Source organism: Kwoniella pini, chromosome 2 (genome assembly GCF_000512605.2).
Source record: "Kwoniella pini CBS 10737 chromosome 2, complete sequence".
Taxonomy (NCBI): domain Eukaryota; kingdom Fungi; phylum Basidiomycota; class Tremellomycetes; order Tremellales; family Cryptococcaceae; genus Kwoniella; species Kwoniella pini.
The window spans coordinates 1865792-1884993 of record NC_091717.1 but is presented as its reverse complement, the minus strand read 5'-3'; the positions used below and the strand labels follow the sequence as shown (position 1 = coordinate 1884993).

The following is a 19202-nucleotide window of genomic DNA, read 5'->3' as shown; positions in this document are numbered from 1 at the left end:
TTCGTTCTCTTTCGGTTCGTTCCGGTTCGTTCGTTTGTATTGATTCAATTTTGAACTATTAATTGAGATGATATACCCAACAAGAATTGACTGTAAAGTCATCCATCGACCCATCCTCGACGGACTTTTATTTTATGATTCTTATCAGCCCGTCATTACGTAATTAAGTGGCGAATTCCAATTTCATTATTGCGAAGATCATATTAAGTTAAACTCAACAATAATACCAGTTCCATTCTTTCACCTTGATTTGTTCCCTTCCGACTTTCTGAATAGCAGTCTATCCAAGGATGGCGCCCATATTGGATGAAGAAGAGGCGGCCCTTGATCCATATAATATCTTAGATGTACCTAGAGAAGCAACTGAGAAGGATATTCAAAGATCATATAGGAAAAAATCATTAAAATGTCATCCTGATCGTAATCCAACGCCTGAAGCAGGTAAGTTAATTTTATTTCAAAATCACTAATACTTGTTGTATGAATCTAAATGATTTTCTCGTAAAGTTGAATGAAGTATGGAATTAAGCTAATGTCAAATTTATTTATTTTTTAATATAGCAATTCAATTTCGACAAATATCATTATCACTTGAAATATTACTTGATGTAGTTAAAAGAAACTATATTGATAATAAACAAGATGCTGATCGTGCAAAGAAAGAGAGATATGCAGGTATGGAAAAGAAAAGAAAAGATATGGTTGATGTGAGTTTATGTATATGTATATATCGTGTAACGAAATCACTCTAATATCTCTTTTTGTACAGGCTTTAGTAGCAAGAGAAGAAGAAGCCAAAAGGGCTAAAATTGAATTACAAAAAAGAAGAAAAGTAGAAGCAGAAGAAGAAGCAATTAAAGATGCAGGTAGAAAAATGTTAGAAGAAGCTCAACGTAAAGCAGCTGCTGTATCTTCGAATTTATCTTCACAATCACAAATAAATCAAAATACTGTAACAAATGGATCATCCAATTTGAAATCCTATAAAGATGTGGATGAAGAAAAACCTGAAATAACTTCAAATGCATTAACACTTATACTTTCTTTTCCTTCTTATTCAATTTTAAAAGATGAAGAAATACAAATAAATTTAGAAAATAAATATGGTCCAATAGAACATTTAATAATTACTAATCCACATTCTTCTTCTTCTTTAAATGGAAAGAAAAAAAAAGGAAAGAAAGCAGTTATAGAATTTAGAAAAGGAAATTGGAGTGGTTGTTGGGCATGTTGGAAAGATCATGAATCAGATTCATCATTAAACGATAATAATAATAATAATAATATTAATGAAAGTAATAGGAAAATTGAAAAAGGAATTAAAGTTAAATTTGTTAATGGAGAAATACCAAAATGGATAAATTGGGCAGAGAATAAACAGAATCAAAATCAAAATCAAAATCAAAATTCTATTGGTTCAAATAGAAATGGGTCAATTAATAATATAATACCTTCATTTGATTCTGCACCTAATTTTGAATTACCTATTATTGAAAATGAAAATGAAAATGAAAATGAAAATGAAAATGGAAAAGGAAAACAAGAAAGATTTTCAACAATGACTGAATTACTTTCAATTCATAATAAAAATAAAAATAATATTTTAAATGAAAAGAAAAAAAATGATGAATTTGAAAGTATGACTTTATTTAAAATGAGACAATTAGAAAGGGAAAAATTAGAAGCTAAAATAAGAGAAGAAGAAGGTGATGATTAATTGATTTAATTGAATTTGAATTTTTGTTGCATTTGTATTTATAATAAAAATAAATAATAATGTTGTATTAAGTATCAATCATATTATCAGCATGTCAAATTAAATGAATAGATGATTTGTGTAATTGGCGGCGATAGCAGCAGACATTTTGATTTGTTTTTGCATGACATTTTGATTTTTTTCACTTCATACAAGATATTTCTCTTCCCTTTTAGCCTTGAGTTGTATCGGACAAATACAGATCACCTCCAAACTCATTTCTTCATCCACCGAAGCACAGGGCGACCCACTACAATTCCTATTCGAAGTTTACTTATCGTACCCTCATAGGATTACCGGCATTTCTCAATTCACTATAATCAATTAATTTGTTAGTATGATACTTTGAACATAATACACAACAGGTCATAAAATTATCTCTCACTTGAATGCAGCTTCTATACAATGTTTTATTTCTCTATAACTAACAACTAAACAACTTTGATCATCTCTTGAAACAAGCATAATCCTTTCATCTAATCCTGCATCGAGCTGTACAGTTTTGATATATTTGATTAGTAATCCCGATTAACTCAAATAAAAAAGGATTATAGAAAAGCGAACGAATCGGCAGAGAAAATAATAAGTAAACCTCACCTTATTGAGACAAGTTAAAACGTGTGAAAGATCTAAAATGGGTTTTCCATCCACACCAACACTATGAAAAACGTAATCTCTAAATAATTTAAGGATATATCTATCTCCAGTATCAGACCATCTTGGATCTAACTCGAATCTATGATATGATAATTCAGTACAATGAAAAAACAAAAAATAAAATATTTGACTTACTCTGCTCGTTCATTAATAAATCCTAATTTAGTTAATAATCTAATTATTCTTCCATTCTCCATTTCAGCTCCAAGATCAGATTCTAGTGTATCCGCATAACTAACCAACCAAAATGATTAATTAGCATTCAATTTTTATTGCTTCTTATTTAATTACTCACTTTTGCATTGCATCCAATTCATTTAATATTCTAGGACCCATAATTTTGATAGCTTCATCAACGCTTTTCATTGGTGAAGGTTTAGATATTAAAAACATTACAAGACTTTTTACATCTGGTGAATAATTTCTTTGAATATGTTCGAGGGGTAAAGCGGGATGTTGACCTGGTTGAAAGAAATCACAACATAGTGATATGATCAATTTACCGAAAGAAACAAGGTCTTCTTGCTGTAATTGAATGTCAGACTTATTAGCTTTGATTCTGATATACATTAGAAATCAGATCAAGGTAAAGCAAGGAGATAAAGTGAGATATAGATATAGAAAATTGATTCACTTGATAATGCCCAACATGGGTGGAAGGATCATAAGCCAATACATCCCAAACACCACATCCATTTAACCTTATCCTATTTTTACCCGTTACCAAGATTTTACTAGGATCCAAATTCCTCGCTGCAAGTCCAGAAGAATGTACGGCTTTCAGAGCATTGGCAATTTGAGTGATATAAGACCATAATACCCTTTCTTGAATAGGTAATCCTGTTCTACCTCGTCCTGGACTATTATTATTCTGTGCAACAGCAGGATTAGGTATCAAATGTTCATCCCATATTGTAGTTGAAAGAGGATGGTAATCATATACCAATATCAAAGCTAAGAACCGTTGCTCCATCAACGCTACATTCAGAACAATTACATTTACGATGATTTAACTCACAATTATCATTAAATGCTTTAGTAGTGAAAGCTTCCCTCAATCCAACAATATTAGGATGTCTCATCCTTCTCCAAGTATCAATTGCACCGAATGCACTCTCATTCACAAGCTTATAGCCTAGCAAACGCACAGCCCATTAGGTTGATCCTGTTTAATAATCAGGATATACTCACCCTCAATCCGCCTCAGACAATAAACATTACCATCGACACTACTAACAGCTTTATAGACCGGCGCAGGATGAACATACACTTTACTAGGCGCATTTTGACTTTGATTTTGAGGATGAGGTTGATTTAATGATTGAATGAGTTTCAAAGAATGATATATACCTAATTCGTTAGGTAGACCATTTGACGATCCGGATTGAGTACCTTGATATATTGCTTCATTTCTAGCTTGTAGGGTACGTCGCAAGTCATCAGGGATGAAAAAGGAATGTAGAGGATGGTGATTGACTGGCGGATTGGATAGATGAGGTAAAGGCGAAACGTAGAGGTGTTGGTCGAGCTAATCGTGGGGGACATTCAATTGATGTAAGCATGAATAATGAAAAGCAATGTATTTAATCCTGCCTAAAAAGATACGTACAGGCTGCCGTATAGCTTGATGCATGAACATACTCCCGTCCATTGCGCTAGATTGTGAAGGGTCCATAGATATTAGAGAATCATCGAATGACATCTGCGTCAAATATATTCATTAGTATCGACCACTTGGGCTGTAAGCGTTCAAAGACAACCTACCGAGTTATCCTGCCTTGATAGTAAGCCCCCTTGATTACCTAAAGCAGGCCAGCTTGGAGTCATTCCTGCGGTCGAAGGAGCAGTAGCTGTTGGAGTCAAGGGTGAGTGAGTGACATTGGCTGGAATTAATGAAGGTGTTGTTGCTCTTTAAGAAATTTAAGAAAGTCAAGATATCAGTTTTGAGGGTATATATCAGACAGATGTAGGGATAAATCTGAACAACGTACCTAGGCGAGGAGGTTTCCCCTATCGGAGTCTTAGGTACGAAAACAGGCGCAGAAAGGTGTTCAGCTCCTAAGCCGAATGATGGTTTGGTAGATGTATCTTTAGGTAAAAGTGTAGGGATCGTTGCTATTGGGCTGAAAGAGTATTTCATTTCTAAAATCAGCAAATGCAATATTTGTGCGTATTTAATGTTGTGAAGTTTAATGTTAAGAAATAATCACCTTCCTGTCAACGGTGTGCTAGCTGCATTGAGATCCGCTCCGGGCTATTTCTGATCGTTAGAATCTCGTCATATATTATACACAATCAAATTATCGTCTTACAGGAGGATGGTAATATACACACTGGGCAGCAGAATTGATATTAGCTTCTGATTGCCTATCGTTCAAGATTTAATTAATATTTTTTGAGAAATTCAAGCTTACACCTGAATCTTGAAACTTGCAATACCTATATACTCATCAACATTAGCTCATTTCGATTTTCAAAACAAGTCAAATCGGCCGAGTCAAATTAATGAAATGTTGATCGCGATGCACGGAAGATATATTAAACTTACCCATAAATCATTACATTCCTACATATCCTCTGAGGAGTTTCTAACAATCAATAACCATTCATTCAGTATATGATTGATTTAAGTGCCAAAATCATCTTGATAAGTTATTCAACTCACCTCGTTTCTTCTCAGTTGGAATAGGACTATCTCTACCTTTACTTTCATTTGAAGTAGGTGCACGTATTTGAATCGCAGCAGATTTTACACCTTGACCTGCCATTTTTTGATGCCCCTTACTACTACAACACTAAAAGAACAAATCGTATGGGTATAAATATGTATGAACTGATTATCAGAGATTCAATACTAGGAAGATGAGATGTAGCTGGGGTTACAAAGGGTAAAAGTATAGTACAATTCTCGGTCTCGGTAAACTGAGTAGTCGCGTCACAATTCATCGGAGATGTTAAGGTTCAATAATCAGGCAAACATTACTATATGTACCAATTGATGTTATGCATGATACAGTGCATAAATTACAATACGAGTTGATACAAATTTCCAACTCATCTCTCGATCTAGTATCTATTTCATATCACATATCGAGCAACTCCCTCATACTCAAGCTGAAGCCTCCTTTTGAGCTTTCGCTTCTGCCTCCGCTTCCCAATGTGCTTTACCGAATGTAGCTGCAACTACCAATGGGAATACTAAAGTAGCGTCCGCATATACCTATCGTATATACATCAGCTCCTATTCATCATACGGATGCTTCAGACCATCTCAAAGAGCTTACCTTAACACTCTCCGCACCGGCTCGAATTTTACCCCATGAAACAGCTTCGTCAGGTCTAGCACCAGAATCAGAACCATCATACTGTTCACAACCCATCAGTCATGAACGCTCATAAATGAAATCATGAGGTGAAGCGAGATAGTTTACCTCTTGTCCAGTATTTATGTAAACAGCATAGTCCGCCCCGTTTCTCTAAGGTTCGAAGATAGACAATTAGCATTACAATTGAGTGAATCAGTATGATATAAGAGAGGAACTCACAAATAGCATAGCATTTGCAATTTGATGTTTACATACACCACCTCCTAAAATGATCATACCTGCTTTCTTTGATTTAACGCTCATATCGTTAAGTCGCCTTATATCAGCTACAATATCGATATTAAGTTGTAAAGGTGATGATTTATATGTGTGGAAATATATCATATCGCCTAATGACCCATCTGTAAGAGCTGGACAAAATACAGGAATATCGTTCTATCACCCAGAATATAGTTCATCAGTAAGGTGCAAAACAAAATCGTATTGATTCTTGATTGAAATCTGAACTCACTTTGTAACACCAGTAATATACACTTTCCTCATTATCGATCTCTTTACCCAGCCTTCTAATCACACTACTCGGACTCCATTTCGTACCTTCTTCTTCTTGTTCTTTTACCAAGGTATCCAGTATCGGTACGACCCAATCTTCAAATGCACAATAATTTGAGTTTGGTACCAATAAATTTCCTATTCGATTTAATCTATAGTTGAAGATCATTACAGAGTCAGTAAAAAATTCGACTCCGCTGTGAGATATTTAATTATATCCAGAACTTTTGAAGGCAGGTAGATATACAGGATAATAAAGAAGAAAACAATTTACCCCTTTTTCCTCAAACCCGCACCATCTAGATGGAAATCACCTAAAACAGTTGATCCTAAACATTTAATAAAATCCTCTTCTACACCTCCAGCAGTAGTAACTAAACAATCTATCAATTTATGTTGAGCTAAAAATCTTAATATCTCTCTAAGACCTGATGAGATTAAGTTTGATGTATATCCTAAGAATAATGTTAAAGGTTCATCAGGATTCGAGCGTTGTTTTCGCTATAGTAATTTTAATTACATCAGCTAGATTATTAAGAAGTAAGTGGGAATATAAGAAAGGATTTAGAAAATTTCTCACCATCTCTTCCACGACTTGAATAGCTCTTGCTAAACCGGTAGCTTGAAATCCTATAGTTTCATAACTCCTTAATAAATCCTGAAGATCGATAGGTTTCGAAAGATCTGGTCCTTTAACATGAACTGCATTTTCAGGTAATGCTTCTGAAGGCATAAGTACACTGGCATGAGCATTATCCGTTGACATCTTGAGGAATGTGCGTGTCTACGTCAAGAACCTGGATGGAATATGATATTTATGAATATCGGTTTCAGCAGGTGATTATTAGTGACAAAAAAGTCAGAAATAATTGAATTACCTCCACTCCAGCTTAAAGTAAAAACAACATCATACAGAATTAAAATTTACGTAATCTGGGGTTCAGACGATGATATATTATATTATATCGCGTCGATCTAGCCTTAAAGATAACAAAGGTTAGTGGTGTATTAAAGATAGATAGGAATTAATAAGAATTAACCTTAGATATATTTCTATAATCAAATATTTTCCCACACCATAAATGATCTAGAAAAAATGAGTGGAAATAGTAGATTACCTACTTTTAATCGTTCAAACTTATTCTCATCGAATGGTGATTCGTCATCTTCAAGACTGAACGCAAGTACAAGTTCTTTAGGGAAGAGAGGTGCTGGTGAAGCTGGATTAGAAGGTAGGTTATGCACTGGACTGAGAAATCGTTACAAAGCCTTTTTTTTTTATCTCGGATTATAAGCTAAAGCTAACTTAATATCTATGATAAGATCACCATAAACAAATGTCATCTTATACAGCTAAAATATCTACTCTTGAACATATTAATCTTTCTTTACAAAAAAAAGAAAGATATTCAGCTTCGAAAATTGAAGAACAAAGAATTGAAATTGAAAGGTTAAAAGCTGAAAGAAGAACTTTATATGATGGTGAAAAGAAAGAAAGAAAAGTAGGACAAGAAAGGGAAAAAGATTTTTATGAAGAACGTGTAAGTGATTTAGTTTTTTGTTTTCATCTTAAATTTCAAAAATGGGAAATTTGGTTAAACGAATGCAAAAATTGGACTTTTTAGCAACAATATACAATTGAAATATCTCATTTAAAATCATCAAATGATCAATTATTAGATGAATTAGAAAATTTAAAATCAGAACATAATATACTTTTAGGAAAACATTCTTCTTTTACACAAAATGCTAATAATGAATTGCATCTTTTAAATTCACGTATATCTGAACTTGATAATCAAGTTACAGATTTGAAAAGTTGGGAAAGAAGAGCTAAAGGATTAAGTATTGAATTGGAAGAAGAACGTAGAAGGAATGAAGAAAAAAGGGAAAAAGGTGAATTAGATAAAGAAAATAGGAGAGTAGATGAAACCCTTCAGAAAGAAGTTAAGCGTGAGTTCTTCGTTTTAATTTATGCGTGCATTATGGAAATCGATTGATCACCATGTAATTCATTATTTAATTTTGATTTAGGTCAATCACTTAGTTTAGCTACGATATATAGAGAAAATGAATCTCTTAAATCCGAAGTTGTAGAATTGCGTCAGAAAAAAAAAGAATCAGATGCATCAGAAAGAGCTTCAAAGGATGTAGAAAGGTCTTTAAAAGATGAGATAAGGACATTACAAGAGCAATTGGAAAGAGCTAGAAGGGATATGGAGTCAGTCAGCTTTCCTTTCACTACTCCTGTTTAAGCTGACATGAAAAGTGGTGACTTCAGTTCTTTGACTCAAACATTCCCTTCGACATCATCATCTTCACCTAATACCTCATCTGACGAGACCCTTCGCAACCGCTTGTCAACTATATCTAATCTTCACAACCAAGCAACAGCAGATTTGGCTCGAAAAGATGCACAGTTACGAGAATTACACGATCGTCTTACCAACCTTGCTCAAAGCTCAAGAAGCAGCATATCGGAATTGACAAAACGATCTGAAGAAGCTGAGAGGGAATTGAGATGGGCCAAAGAAGGTCGAGCCAGTGCGGAAAGGCGAGAAGAATTGGCCAAGAAGGAAGTTGAGAGGGTACGATATTCAGTATGTTCAAATTCTTCTATACATTCTATACAAATCAACGTATTCTCAACTTCGGCTGATGTGGGAATTCTTACAGAAATTTGCGCCTTCAGCCAGTGGTAGCGGGATCCAGGATCAATCTGCCAAAGTCACCGAATTGGAACGTTTGGTTGAATTATATAAATCTGAATTGGACAGTATATCGAGGGACTCACGAGAGACCGAATTGAGGATAGCACAGGGTATGGGATTGGTTAAATCATCGGATTTGCAATTAGCGAAAGATCAGATTTCCCAATTGGAGCAGGGTGAATTGAGATTTACTCGAAACATAAACAGGATCAATCGCTAACAAGTTGAAATGGATAGATATTCAATCGCTCGAATCAACTATAACGGAATTGACATCCGCGAATACACGATTGGATGGAGAAGTGAATGATTTAATGAGGAGAGTTGCATCTGGAGAATATAATCCGCAAATTGAACGGGTGCTAGAATTGAAAGATAGTCCGGCTAATCGAATAATGGCTGTTAGACAACAGACATTAGTCGATCTCAAAAATGAAAATGACGAATTATTAGAGAAAATGAGAGAATTAGATGAAATCATAGCTAATTCGAGTAGTACAGGCAGTGAAAATGCGAGTGTAGCTAGTGTTCCTAGAAGTAGTTTTGATAGATTGAAAAAGGAGAAAGAAGACTTAGAGAGAAGTCATGAGAAAAGATTAATGAGACTTAAAGAAGTGAGTTTTATAAATTTAATTTTCAACAAAGTAAATTAAAATTTCAAGCAAATTGTAAAACTGACTTTTAAATACCTCAATTGGTCGATTTTTAGATATTCACTTCAAAATCAAAAGAATTTTTAGAAGCAGTTTATTCTTTATTAGGTTGGAGAATTAAATTTGATGAATCAGGTTCTGATATTAGATTAACTTCAATGTATGCACCAAAAGGTAAATCTGGATTAACTTTAAAATTCGCTTCTCAAGAAGGTCATTTTGGTACAATGCAAATGTCTGGTATGATGGCAAGAGGATTAGAAGAATCAAGACATTTTTGGATTGTTGAAAGGCAGTCTGTTCCTGGTTTTTTAGCTCAAGTTACAACTGAAATGTTTGAAAAGACTACTGTGAGTGAAATTGGAATATTGATTCAAGAGAAAAGGCAACAATCGCTAATAGTTTGAGTAGATTGGAAGAGCTGCTGGCTATGTTGGTCTGGAGTAGTTAGCAGAAACTGAGAAGGGAATTCGGTGGGGATATGAGTTATATATCGTTATGGGGCGATTGTGTACAATCGTAGTAGATTTATACCGATATTAGAACTCCAAAGATCCACTCTCGTCAATGATGATTATATTGTTATGCATGATAATTGTATTCAGGCATATGCTCATGTTATCTTTTTTTCGACACGTCTATTGATACATTACATCTCACCACATTCTGTTATCCTTACTACCAACTTGGGTCTATAAATGAGTTCAAGCGAAATATCAGTATATACACATATATAAGATAAATGCATCAATTTATGACTTACCGATTATTCGCCCCTGTAGGAACATTTTCAATCTTTCTAACTGTTAATAAACCGTCTATGACTCTTCCAAATACACAATGTTTACCATCTAAGAATTCCGCCGGTGCGCAAGTAATGAAGAACTGCGTTTTATCAAGATAATTATCAGTCAACGAATTATCTGTCTCTATCTGTTCTTGAGTGTATTCGACGATGAGAGGAGGATAACGGTGAATGAACTCACTTGACATCCATTAGTACCTGGACCGGAGTTTGCCTAAATTGAAATTAAAATAGATGAATCAGTCATCCTTGTTCACACTTTTCCATCGCTCTCTCAAAAACGATAACTTCAAATAGAATTAGTAATCGATTTCCTTAAACTTACCATACTTAATAAACCTGGTCCAGTATGTTTCACTTTAAAATTCTCATCTTCAAATTGTGCTCCATAAATTGAAAAAGATCCTGTACCATCATTACGTATAAAATCGCCTCCTTGAATCATGAATGATGGAATGCTAAGACGTAAAAGAGAAGAGCATAAGTTTGAAATACTTTCTGTTCTTCCATCGTTTCGAAGAAATAAGTACTTACACTCTATAATATTTAAAAAAGGAGCATTAAATAATCGTTAGTCAATCGAGATATATTCCTTCCATATTAAAAAAAAAGAGGACCAAAATTGATTTACCTATGGAAAGTAGCTTTTTTATATCCTTGAGGTATCGAATTAACCCTTTTTCACGTCGTATATCAGCTTCTGGTTTTTACGAAATTTCTTTATATTAATAAAAGAAGCCTACCTATGTTCACCCGTACATAATTGTCTAAAATTCTCTGCTGTCCTATTATCACCGATTGAATGAGCTTTTCTTCCCAGTCTAGTTTGGGAGTTATCGAGAAGCTCACTTTGGGGTTATATCGCTGAATAATTCTGTATATTTCAATCAGTTTCAAAATACGTTTTCGCATCAATCTTGGAAGCTGTTTTGCAAAAAGTGTGATTTAATACATACCTATCTTTATCCTTCCTGCGGGTGTATCACCTATACTAACATCGAAGAAAACCACAGGTCGAGTAACTCCAGCTGGAGGATCAAGAGAAGATGCCATTATGTTATATCTGATCTAGCCTGAGTTAGTGCTAAATAACAAGTATGAAATATACTCCAGTCGTATATAGTTAAAAAGGAGCGAGATGGAGGTCAAGTCAAAGCCAAACATGACATTTAAGCTGAAAATGCGGAGGCCGCCGCTAATGCCAAAGTACGGGATTAAATGAGTTTTGAAAGATATCCTCACTCAGCGAAAGGGACTCACTTTAATTGCTCTTAAGATATTATAGTTTATCATTTATTTCGCGTATCATTCAAGTCTGTTAAAGAGGGATATAAACAACGGGCAAAATGGCACCAAAAGCTAAACAAAGGTGAGCTGTTTGTATCCATAATGGAAAAAGTCTTTTCGGAGGTAAAATTGAAGAACAAGAGAATTCGTGGAGAATATCTTAACATTGAAGTAGATCATCAGAAGATTGAATCACGATAGAAATCAAATCTTCATTAATCATCTTTGATGAGTGTGGGACCGATTAGCGATGCGAAATGCTGATGAAATTCTCTTGGGAATGCTATAGACGAATCTTGGTGAAATTGGTTTCTACAGCTCTTACTGGATTTTTCTATACCACTTCTAGAATTAGAGTATCTGACAAGTTGGCTAAAATCAAATATGATCCTATTGGTGAGTATATCTCCCAGTATTGAGGGTCGAAGTAGTGCCATTGAAAGTGTTGTATGAATTGAGATGTATTGGAGAAATCGTATTGAATTGATTAAAACCCAAGGCAGAGCTGATAATTTGCTTTTTGATGGTAGTGAAACGACATGTCCTCTTTACTGAAACCAAGATCAAATAGTCAAATTAGATACGAGTCATTCGACTATGCTTATTCAGATTGGACTGCGAGAATCAGAAATGTATAGATCAAATAAGATATATGAGGAAATAGGCAAACCGCATTTAAATAGTATTAAAACACATCTCAGCAATCAGTAATATACCATGCATTATATACCCAGTCTTCATCAGTTCATTCCGAATCTTGCCATATCCCACGTATAAGTATTATTACACTACCATCCAATATTTGATCTTTTACAGCTTTGGATAGTTCAAGTTTTGTGTATCTAATTTGACCTTCGACTGGATAAAGAGAAATCAAATGAAGGGACTAAAAGAAAAGGTTTATGATCAGTAATCATATTGAATTAAATTGAAAGACGATAACTCAGTCCCTGCATAGGGGATGAATTTTATTTGTGATTATTTCTAAAACTTACTTGAGCAGGATCATCTTTATTTAGAGATCTTTTAATTTTCCCCTTTTCAATAAGTAAATCAAATAATTTTCCAATAGGAATTTCCTATTTTCAGAAAAAAAAAAACAAATGAAAGGGGAAAGGAAATTGTCAACTTATATATACATCTTTCAATAATCTTTTTCTATAAGAAGAAAATTTTGATTTCGTATTTTGATTTAAGAATTATATAAAAAAGACTTACAGAATTAATCCAATTTTTATTAAATTTTAAATTACTTTGATTATTTTCTAATAACCATTTACCATTTTTAAAATTTAATTTATTTAATTTATTTTGTTCAATATCAATTATCCATTCAAAAAATGTTATTTTTAAAGAATTATCAATTTTAATTTCTTTATTAATTAATGATTCAGAAGTCATACGTAATTTTTTAAGATTTATATCCCATAATTTATCATCTTTTGTTTTCGTTTTTGTTTTGGTCATAATCATGGTTTTAGATATTTCATTATTTATAATTTTATTTGATATTGTATTTTCTGAATTCAATTTATCAAGTTCAACAACACTACTACTACTAGTAGAAGGTAATTTATTTGATTTTAATTCTTTTTTTATTATATCTTTACTTGGAGGAGGTTTTGGTATAATTCTATTTTTAAATTCTGGAAATTGTTTATTTATTATTTCTTTAGCTTTTAATTGACGTTTTAAAAAAGAATCATATCTTGAATTTTCAATTAAAGGTTTAGAACAAGAATGTGAAATTTGTGATCTATGTCTTTTTTTTAAAAAATTATATCCATAAAAAAAACAGTTTTGAATTTAGCTAATTTATATATTTAAATATATATATATATATAATGTATGAATTTAAAAAAGAAATTTCAATTATAAACTCACTTTATACAAAAACTTTTTAAACATCCTTCACAATTAATTTTTTTAGCAATATCATTATTTGATCTTAATTCTTCTATATATCCAGATAAACTTTCAATACTTTCATTTTGACATTCTTTTAAATTACATTTTATTTTTCCTCTATTTAATTTACCAGGTTTTAAATTTGATGATGATGATGTTGTTGCCTCTGAAGTAGATTCTAAACATTTATGTAAAGGTGATTGAATATGTTCTTTACAATAAATTAATTTACATAAAGTACATGTAAAAGGTAAAAAATCAATTAAATTACATAAAGTACATTTTGATCCAGGTGTTAAGATTGACATTTCATTTATATGTTTTTAGGTATTGATTATAAATTATTCAAAATTGTCGGATTTATGATTGTTCGATTGACAAATCTTAGTTAAGCTCTATGAGTCGACCTGGTCAGATTATTTTCAGCTTGTGTTTGAATGTGGTATTACAAAGGTACTTGATTAATGGGAAGATGGGAGATGAGATGAAAAGCAGATGGAAATTGCTGAATGAGAGCCCAAGTGGACGTATAATGTGGAGGGATTTTGACGACGCGCATTGTTCCATTCGGAGTGAGCGGTGGACGTTGATCAAGACAATTACAAATAATCAACAAATCATGAACAGGTCATGAATATGCACACGCATGATTTCGTAAAATAATCAACTTCGTAATAATCCTTCTATAAACAATGATTGGATGATATATTACAGATGAATTTACTTAATTTTCGTTAATCATAATAATATACAACACATTGCTCTCTCAACTTTCTCAATGAGGATTCCATTCTAATATCATTGTCCATTATCCTGCACGAACACCTTAAGCCTTTTCAGCAGGAGTCGCAATCCCACTAACATCACCACTTGGTACTCCGCTTACGGATCCATTATGAATTTTCTTAGCGCTTCTACCAATACCTGAACCCATTCTAACAAGAGTTTCAATACTTGCTCTACCATTTTGTAATAAATCTTTATCAAATTTCATACTTCCTTTTTCGAAAAGACAAACTATTGTTGATCCACCTGTTATTTTATTGGTACAAACATGAATCAATTAAATTGATCTTTGGTGCTATACGAAAAGCAAAACAAGGTCCGCAATTTATAACTTACCAAATGCGAAATAACCCAATTCTTCTGCTCGATCGACTTCCTGCCCCTCCTTGACTGTTGTAAGTATACTTCCGACCACTGCAAGAAATTGGAACAAATCAACCTCAAATCTCCACCCTTTTAGCCGATGACACTAAAAACTCACTCATGGCTCCTATCCACACAGTCATGACCAATCCAAATTCCTCACTTTGTATCGGAACTACCTTTCTGATATTCTCACCATATACATCGAGAGAAGTTCTAATCGCTTGAGGATTCACCGTATAATATTCACCATCAATCAAAGTCATCTTACCAATTTTACCTTTTACAGGTGAATGGAATCGATGATAATCTTGAGGAGCTAATCTGAAAATAGCTAATCCACCACCTTCATACCTGGAAGCGACATCTTTATAATTAGGACCCAATAATCTGTCTACGGTGAATTCTCGTCCTTTGATCCAGATTGACGTAGCTTCATTGACAGTTTCGAAAGCCATCATTCTACAATCTGCACAGCTGACTAATCTTCCTTCGTTTGAAGGTTCTTCAACTGGTCTTGCTCCAGGTTTCAGCTTTCTATAGAAAAATTCGTTGAAATTCTTGAAGGAGTCTAGGGGATCTAAGATTTCTTCAATGTCTAAATTATGGAAAGCTATAAATCCCGGGATATCTACAGCTGATGACGGTGAGTCATATTTCAATCCTTGTTTTACTGATAACGATTTGAGCAGTTTACGTGCTGATTGTTCAACGCGTAATCAGCTTCTTCTGACAACCGGAATGCACGAAAAAGCTGACTACTTACCTCGCGCACTGTGCATCTGACCTTTCGCACCTTTATACAAGACCCTAATACCCAACCGCACATATACCTGTAGGATCATACAAAAAATGATAATCAGCTATACTTTCTTCTGTATGAGTGAGCCAACAAGCAGTAGCTTACCGCCATTTTCTCTTCTTGAAGTTGACCAGTCCTTCTGTCTTGTACGAGGATATTCGCCGAGTTGGCTCCCAAGGCATAAGAACCAATCGCAACTTTGTTAACAATCTTCGACAAAAATTTCCTTTGAGCTTGTGAAGAAGTAACATAATTTGCAGTAACTATCCTGTCGACTCTTGACCAATCTGCTGATGCGCAGACCGCTAGATGAGTAACTATATCTTGTTCCGATTTTTTGCCTAATCGAGGTCGATGACAAAGTGGACAGGTCTTGATATTTATGATTCTTTCTCGATCATCCTCGGGAGGCGAATCCGTGTCATTATCTAATTCTTCAGTTTCAGAATATGTCACAGATCCAGGAGTCAGATTGCCTCCATCGTCTTCATTCTCATTACCATTGAAGTTGAGGGGCACGGTAGACCCATCTACGGAAGCTGTTCTTTCAACTTTGACCGCTGGGACGTCTCGTTCAGAAATCGGCTGGATGTTCCCTGCCGTCTGATCGCCATCTCCAGCAGCTCCATCTTGATTCTTTGGTCGACTTCTTTCGATATGTTCGGCAAGTTCATCAGGGTCAACACCGGCAGATTGGCGTATATTGCCTTGCGGTCCGGTGACATCTAAGCCCTCTTGAGCGGGTCGAGCAGAGACAGCAGGTGTAGCCCCGCCTAATCCGTTAGAAGTAGCGAAATCATCTTTCGACACTTTCTCTTTCTCAGATCTTGATTTGGTAACTTCTTTTTCAAGACAGTGAATTACTTCTTCCATAGTCAATTCATCCTTTTCGGCTGATTTGCCGCAGCTCTCGAAGTAACCCTCAATAGTCCGTCTAGTCAAGGTCGAACCAAGGGAGTCCAACATAGCCGTGAGTTCGGTGTAAGACATACGACCGGAATCGTCTGCATCGTATTGTGTGATGTATTGCCGCCAGAATCTCTGACGCAAGGCGTCGTAGGGCTCGTACTTGGCACGGACGGTGAGCCTTGGCGAATGTCTGGCTTCCCAGGACATATCTTTCTCGGTGTTCAAGTTGAGCTTTTATTGCATTCCGTCAGTATGCTGTCTAAGCACGCCGCTGCACTCGTGAGAACTCACGGTAAATTCCTTCATTTCGTGTTTACCATCAACATTCTTATCGTACAAACCAGTTTCGGGATCAGGTTTAGGGGCATCTGCAATAAGTTCACTCAATGGCAGTGTACATGTGCCGACCATGTCGTTTCCGGACACCTACTCAGACGGTCAGCTTTCTCATGAACACGGGTGGGGCATTCGGTGTATGCTCACTTTGTCCCAATCAAGTACAGCAAATTGCATAGTATAAGAATGCTCATGTCTTCTGACGTGGAAAAGCAATTTCTCGTCCCATGTAGGATTGAGGGAATGTCTGATGACTCTCGTTCGGAACACTTTCTGTCCAAAAGAAATGACAACGAAAGGATCCATATCGAAAGAGAATTTCAAGGCTGTCGGTAGTGAAGGTCCGAATTTTAGCATTCGAATCCTCTACACATAATATCATCTGCTGGAAACAGGACATACCATTCTTCAATTTTGGTAAATCCTCAGCAGCTTTGATTTCAAGAATGACTATGCCTAAAACTTCCTTTCCTTGATTCGCATCAAAGTTGAATGCCCTCTTAGACTTTTTCTTTTCAACGGACTGTAATTGACTTTGCGTTGATGAGCCTGTCCTGGATTTTCCGCGCTTGAAAAGAGGTCTTCGCGTTTTCGTCCCGCCGGGCGTAGTCGCTCCAGGTGTACTGATTGTAGACTCGCCTGAAGTATTCTTCTCCATCGATGGGGCAAAATAGTCACCTTGATTTCCAGCTTTGGGAGTTTTAATCGAAGCTGGAGCCAACAATCCCGAACTATCCCTTTTGGTTCTTTGACTTGGTAAACCAGCTGTTTGCTGACTCACTCCCACGATAGCGCTTTCAACTATGGAAGGCGACTCGTTAAGTCCCATAGGAGTTTCGCTTTCCTCCTCGTCTAAGGCATCTTCAAACTCATCGTCTGAAGATGAGCTTGACATGCCATCGTCGGAGAGCGATTCTTCATCGTCTTCGCCTTCGTCAACATCTTCCAGCTCAGGCGCAGCTTGTCCTTCTACAGGTACTGTCTTGTGTCCACCTCTCATCGATGATACGATACCGGACATAGCGGACGCTACTACTGAGGTAGGCCTAGCTAGGTTGGAGGGTTTCACCGGCTCCTGTCGCATTTTGACGGTACCAATACCTTTGTGCTGCGTGGATCACCAATGAATGAGTTAAGATAGGTCGACTTCTCCGACAGCATAAACTCATACTTACGGCTGGCACACCAAGAACTCCATTGGAATGTCGTCCGATACTAGCTTGCTCAACAAGGGAGCCATAAACTCTTCGGACTCTTTTAAGAGCATCTTCGGGGTCACTCGACTCTTTTGGCGAGATGAAGCCGATCTGAAAGGAGACTGAGCCCGTGACAGTGTGTTTTCGGCGCGTAGATAGAAGTTTTTGGGTCAAAAGCTAAATTCAGGCATATCAGCTATATGCTGACAGTATGTCTATCACTCCTCGATGCACGTACAGGAATGTTTTCGTGCCAAAGGTGAATATCTCCTTCGTTGAACCACTTTTCAACTGGTATAGCCAATTCGCCCATATACTCTTTGCGCATTAAATCCTGAGTAATTGTTTGAGCTGCACGCTTTCTGAAGTCTAACGGTATGAGCTCACTTTGTCCCATAGAACACACTCAATACCTCTCCCACCAATGACACCTGTTAGACTCAGATAAATAGGAAAATCGAAAGTGCTTGTCTCAGCAGGAAAAGTTGGATCTAGACTCTTCTTGATTACTTTGGTTGAAAATCGCGAAGTCGGGGGCATGAGGAGAGTCAGGAAGCTGGAGTATCCAAAAGATGATCAGCACCGTACTCAGATGTTTTCCCTCACTCAAAGATCGACATGGACTTACGGGTCAGAAGTACCTCCTCTATCTTTCGCTACTAATCCTTTTGCACTAACAACTCTAACTCTAAGATATGCAGCAGGTTCTTCACCTTCAAGAGGTTTTCTAGGTCCTCTAGCAGCAGAAGCGATCTGAGCGGGTGTCATACCTATTCCAGAAGTTTGAATTTTCGCATGTCTAGATTTCCTTCTACTGAATCTACTTGATTTCGATCTATCTGGTAAACCTGTATCAAAGTTAACAAGTGTACTAGCTGTATCCGATGGACCAGGTGAAGGAGCTCTAGAAGATCTAAATGTTGACGCAGCCATTTTGAGTGGTTTTGAAGCTAATCTTTTTAATCTTGGTTGGCCTTTTGAAGATGTATCGGAAGAAGGGTTATCATTTGATATAGCAAGAGCTGCTTCTATATTAGGTGACATAATGATTGAAGAAGATATTTATGACTCAATCTCTGAAAGGGAATTGGGAGGTGGAACCTATGAGATTATAATAAGACCAATTCACAAACGATTAGATGTATAGAATGCAGT

The 19202-nt window shown here is 35.7% G+C and overlaps 7 protein-coding genes across 7 annotated transcripts; 2 read left to right on the top strand and 5 right to left on the bottom strand.

Annotated features, from left to right (window-relative positions):
* Window positions 1-290: 290 nt before the first annotated feature.
* On the top strand, window positions 291-1717 carry I206_102039 (uncharacterized protein; the record flags this gene model as incomplete). Its single annotated transcript, XM_019158565.1, has 3 exons — window positions 291-441; window positions 562-707; window positions 770-1717. 3 exons carry the CDS (start codon window positions 291-293, stop codon window positions 1715-1717), a joined length of 1245 nt encoding a protein of 414 aa, XP_019008311.1.
* Window positions 1718-2030: 313 nt separating this feature from the next.
* Window positions 2031-5181, bottom strand: I206_102038 (uncharacterized protein; the record flags this gene model as incomplete). Its single annotated transcript, XM_019158566.1, has 16 exons — window positions 2031-2070; window positions 2142-2248; window positions 2354-2492; window positions 2549-2647; window positions 2709-2938; window positions 3048-3367; window positions 3432-3548; window positions 3605-3941; window positions 4023-4115; window positions 4178-4322; window positions 4405-4536; window positions 4624-4667; window positions 4726-4746; window positions 4828-4852; window positions 4962-5001; window positions 5079-5181. 16 exons carry the CDS (start codon window positions 5179-5181, stop codon window positions 2031-2033), a joined length of 1992 nt encoding a protein of 663 aa, XP_019008312.1.
* Window positions 5182-5522: 341 nt separating this feature from the next.
* Window positions 5523-7057, bottom strand: I206_102037 (deoxyhypusine synthase; the record flags this gene model as incomplete). Its single annotated transcript, XM_019158567.1, has 7 exons — window positions 5523-5633; window positions 5698-5778; window positions 5845-5889; window positions 5959-6174; window positions 6251-6443; window positions 6566-6792; window positions 6872-7057. 7 exons carry the CDS (start codon window positions 7055-7057, stop codon window positions 5523-5525), a joined length of 1059 nt encoding a protein of 352 aa, XP_019008313.1.
* Window positions 7058-7387: 330 nt separating this feature from the next.
* I206_102036 (uncharacterized protein) lies at window positions 7388-10102 on the top strand (the record flags this gene model as incomplete). Its single annotated transcript, XM_019158568.1, has 9 exons — window positions 7388-7523; window positions 7615-7832; window positions 7917-8244; window positions 8326-8512; window positions 8573-8891; window positions 8968-9178; window positions 9240-9616; window positions 9712-10005; window positions 10067-10102. The coding sequence occupies 9 exons, from the start codon at window positions 7388-7390 to the stop codon at window positions 10100-10102; spliced, it is 2106 nt and encodes a 701-aa protein (XP_019008314.1).
* A 202-nt stretch (window positions 10103-10304) lies between these two features.
* Window positions 10305-11513, bottom strand: I206_102035 (peptidyl-prolyl cis-trans isomerase H; the record flags this gene model as incomplete). The annotated part of the gene is made up of 8 exons (XM_019158569.1): window positions 10305-10347; window positions 10419-10540; window positions 10642-10674; window positions 10786-10918; window positions 11092-11136; window positions 11204-11245; window positions 11310-11334; window positions 11417-11513. 8 exons carry the CDS (start codon window positions 11511-11513, stop codon window positions 10305-10307), a joined length of 540 nt encoding a protein of 179 aa, XP_019008315.1.
* Window positions 11514-12492: 979 nt separating this feature from the next.
* I206_102034 (uncharacterized protein) lies at window positions 12493-13963 on the bottom strand (the record flags this gene model as incomplete). Its single annotated transcript, XM_019158571.2, has 4 exons — window positions 12493-12633; window positions 12743-12826; window positions 12966-13509; window positions 13632-13963. 4 exons carry the CDS (start codon window positions 13961-13963, stop codon window positions 12493-12495), a joined length of 1101 nt encoding a protein of 366 aa, XP_019008317.2.
* Window positions 13964-14481: 518 nt separating this feature from the next.
* I206_102033 (phosphatidylserine decarboxylase) lies at window positions 14482-19091 on the bottom strand (the record flags this gene model as incomplete). Its single annotated transcript, XM_019158572.1, has 12 exons — window positions 14482-14687; window positions 14778-14855; window positions 14923-15504; window positions 15571-15637; window positions 15712-16746; window positions 16807-16941; window positions 16999-17177; window positions 17254-17959; window positions 18027-18224; window positions 18286-18381; window positions 18435-18603; window positions 18676-19091. The coding sequence occupies 12 exons, from the start codon at window positions 19089-19091 to the stop codon at window positions 14482-14484; spliced, it is 3867 nt and encodes a 1288-aa protein (XP_019008318.1).
* Between the last annotated feature and the right edge of the window lie 111 nt (window positions 19092-19202).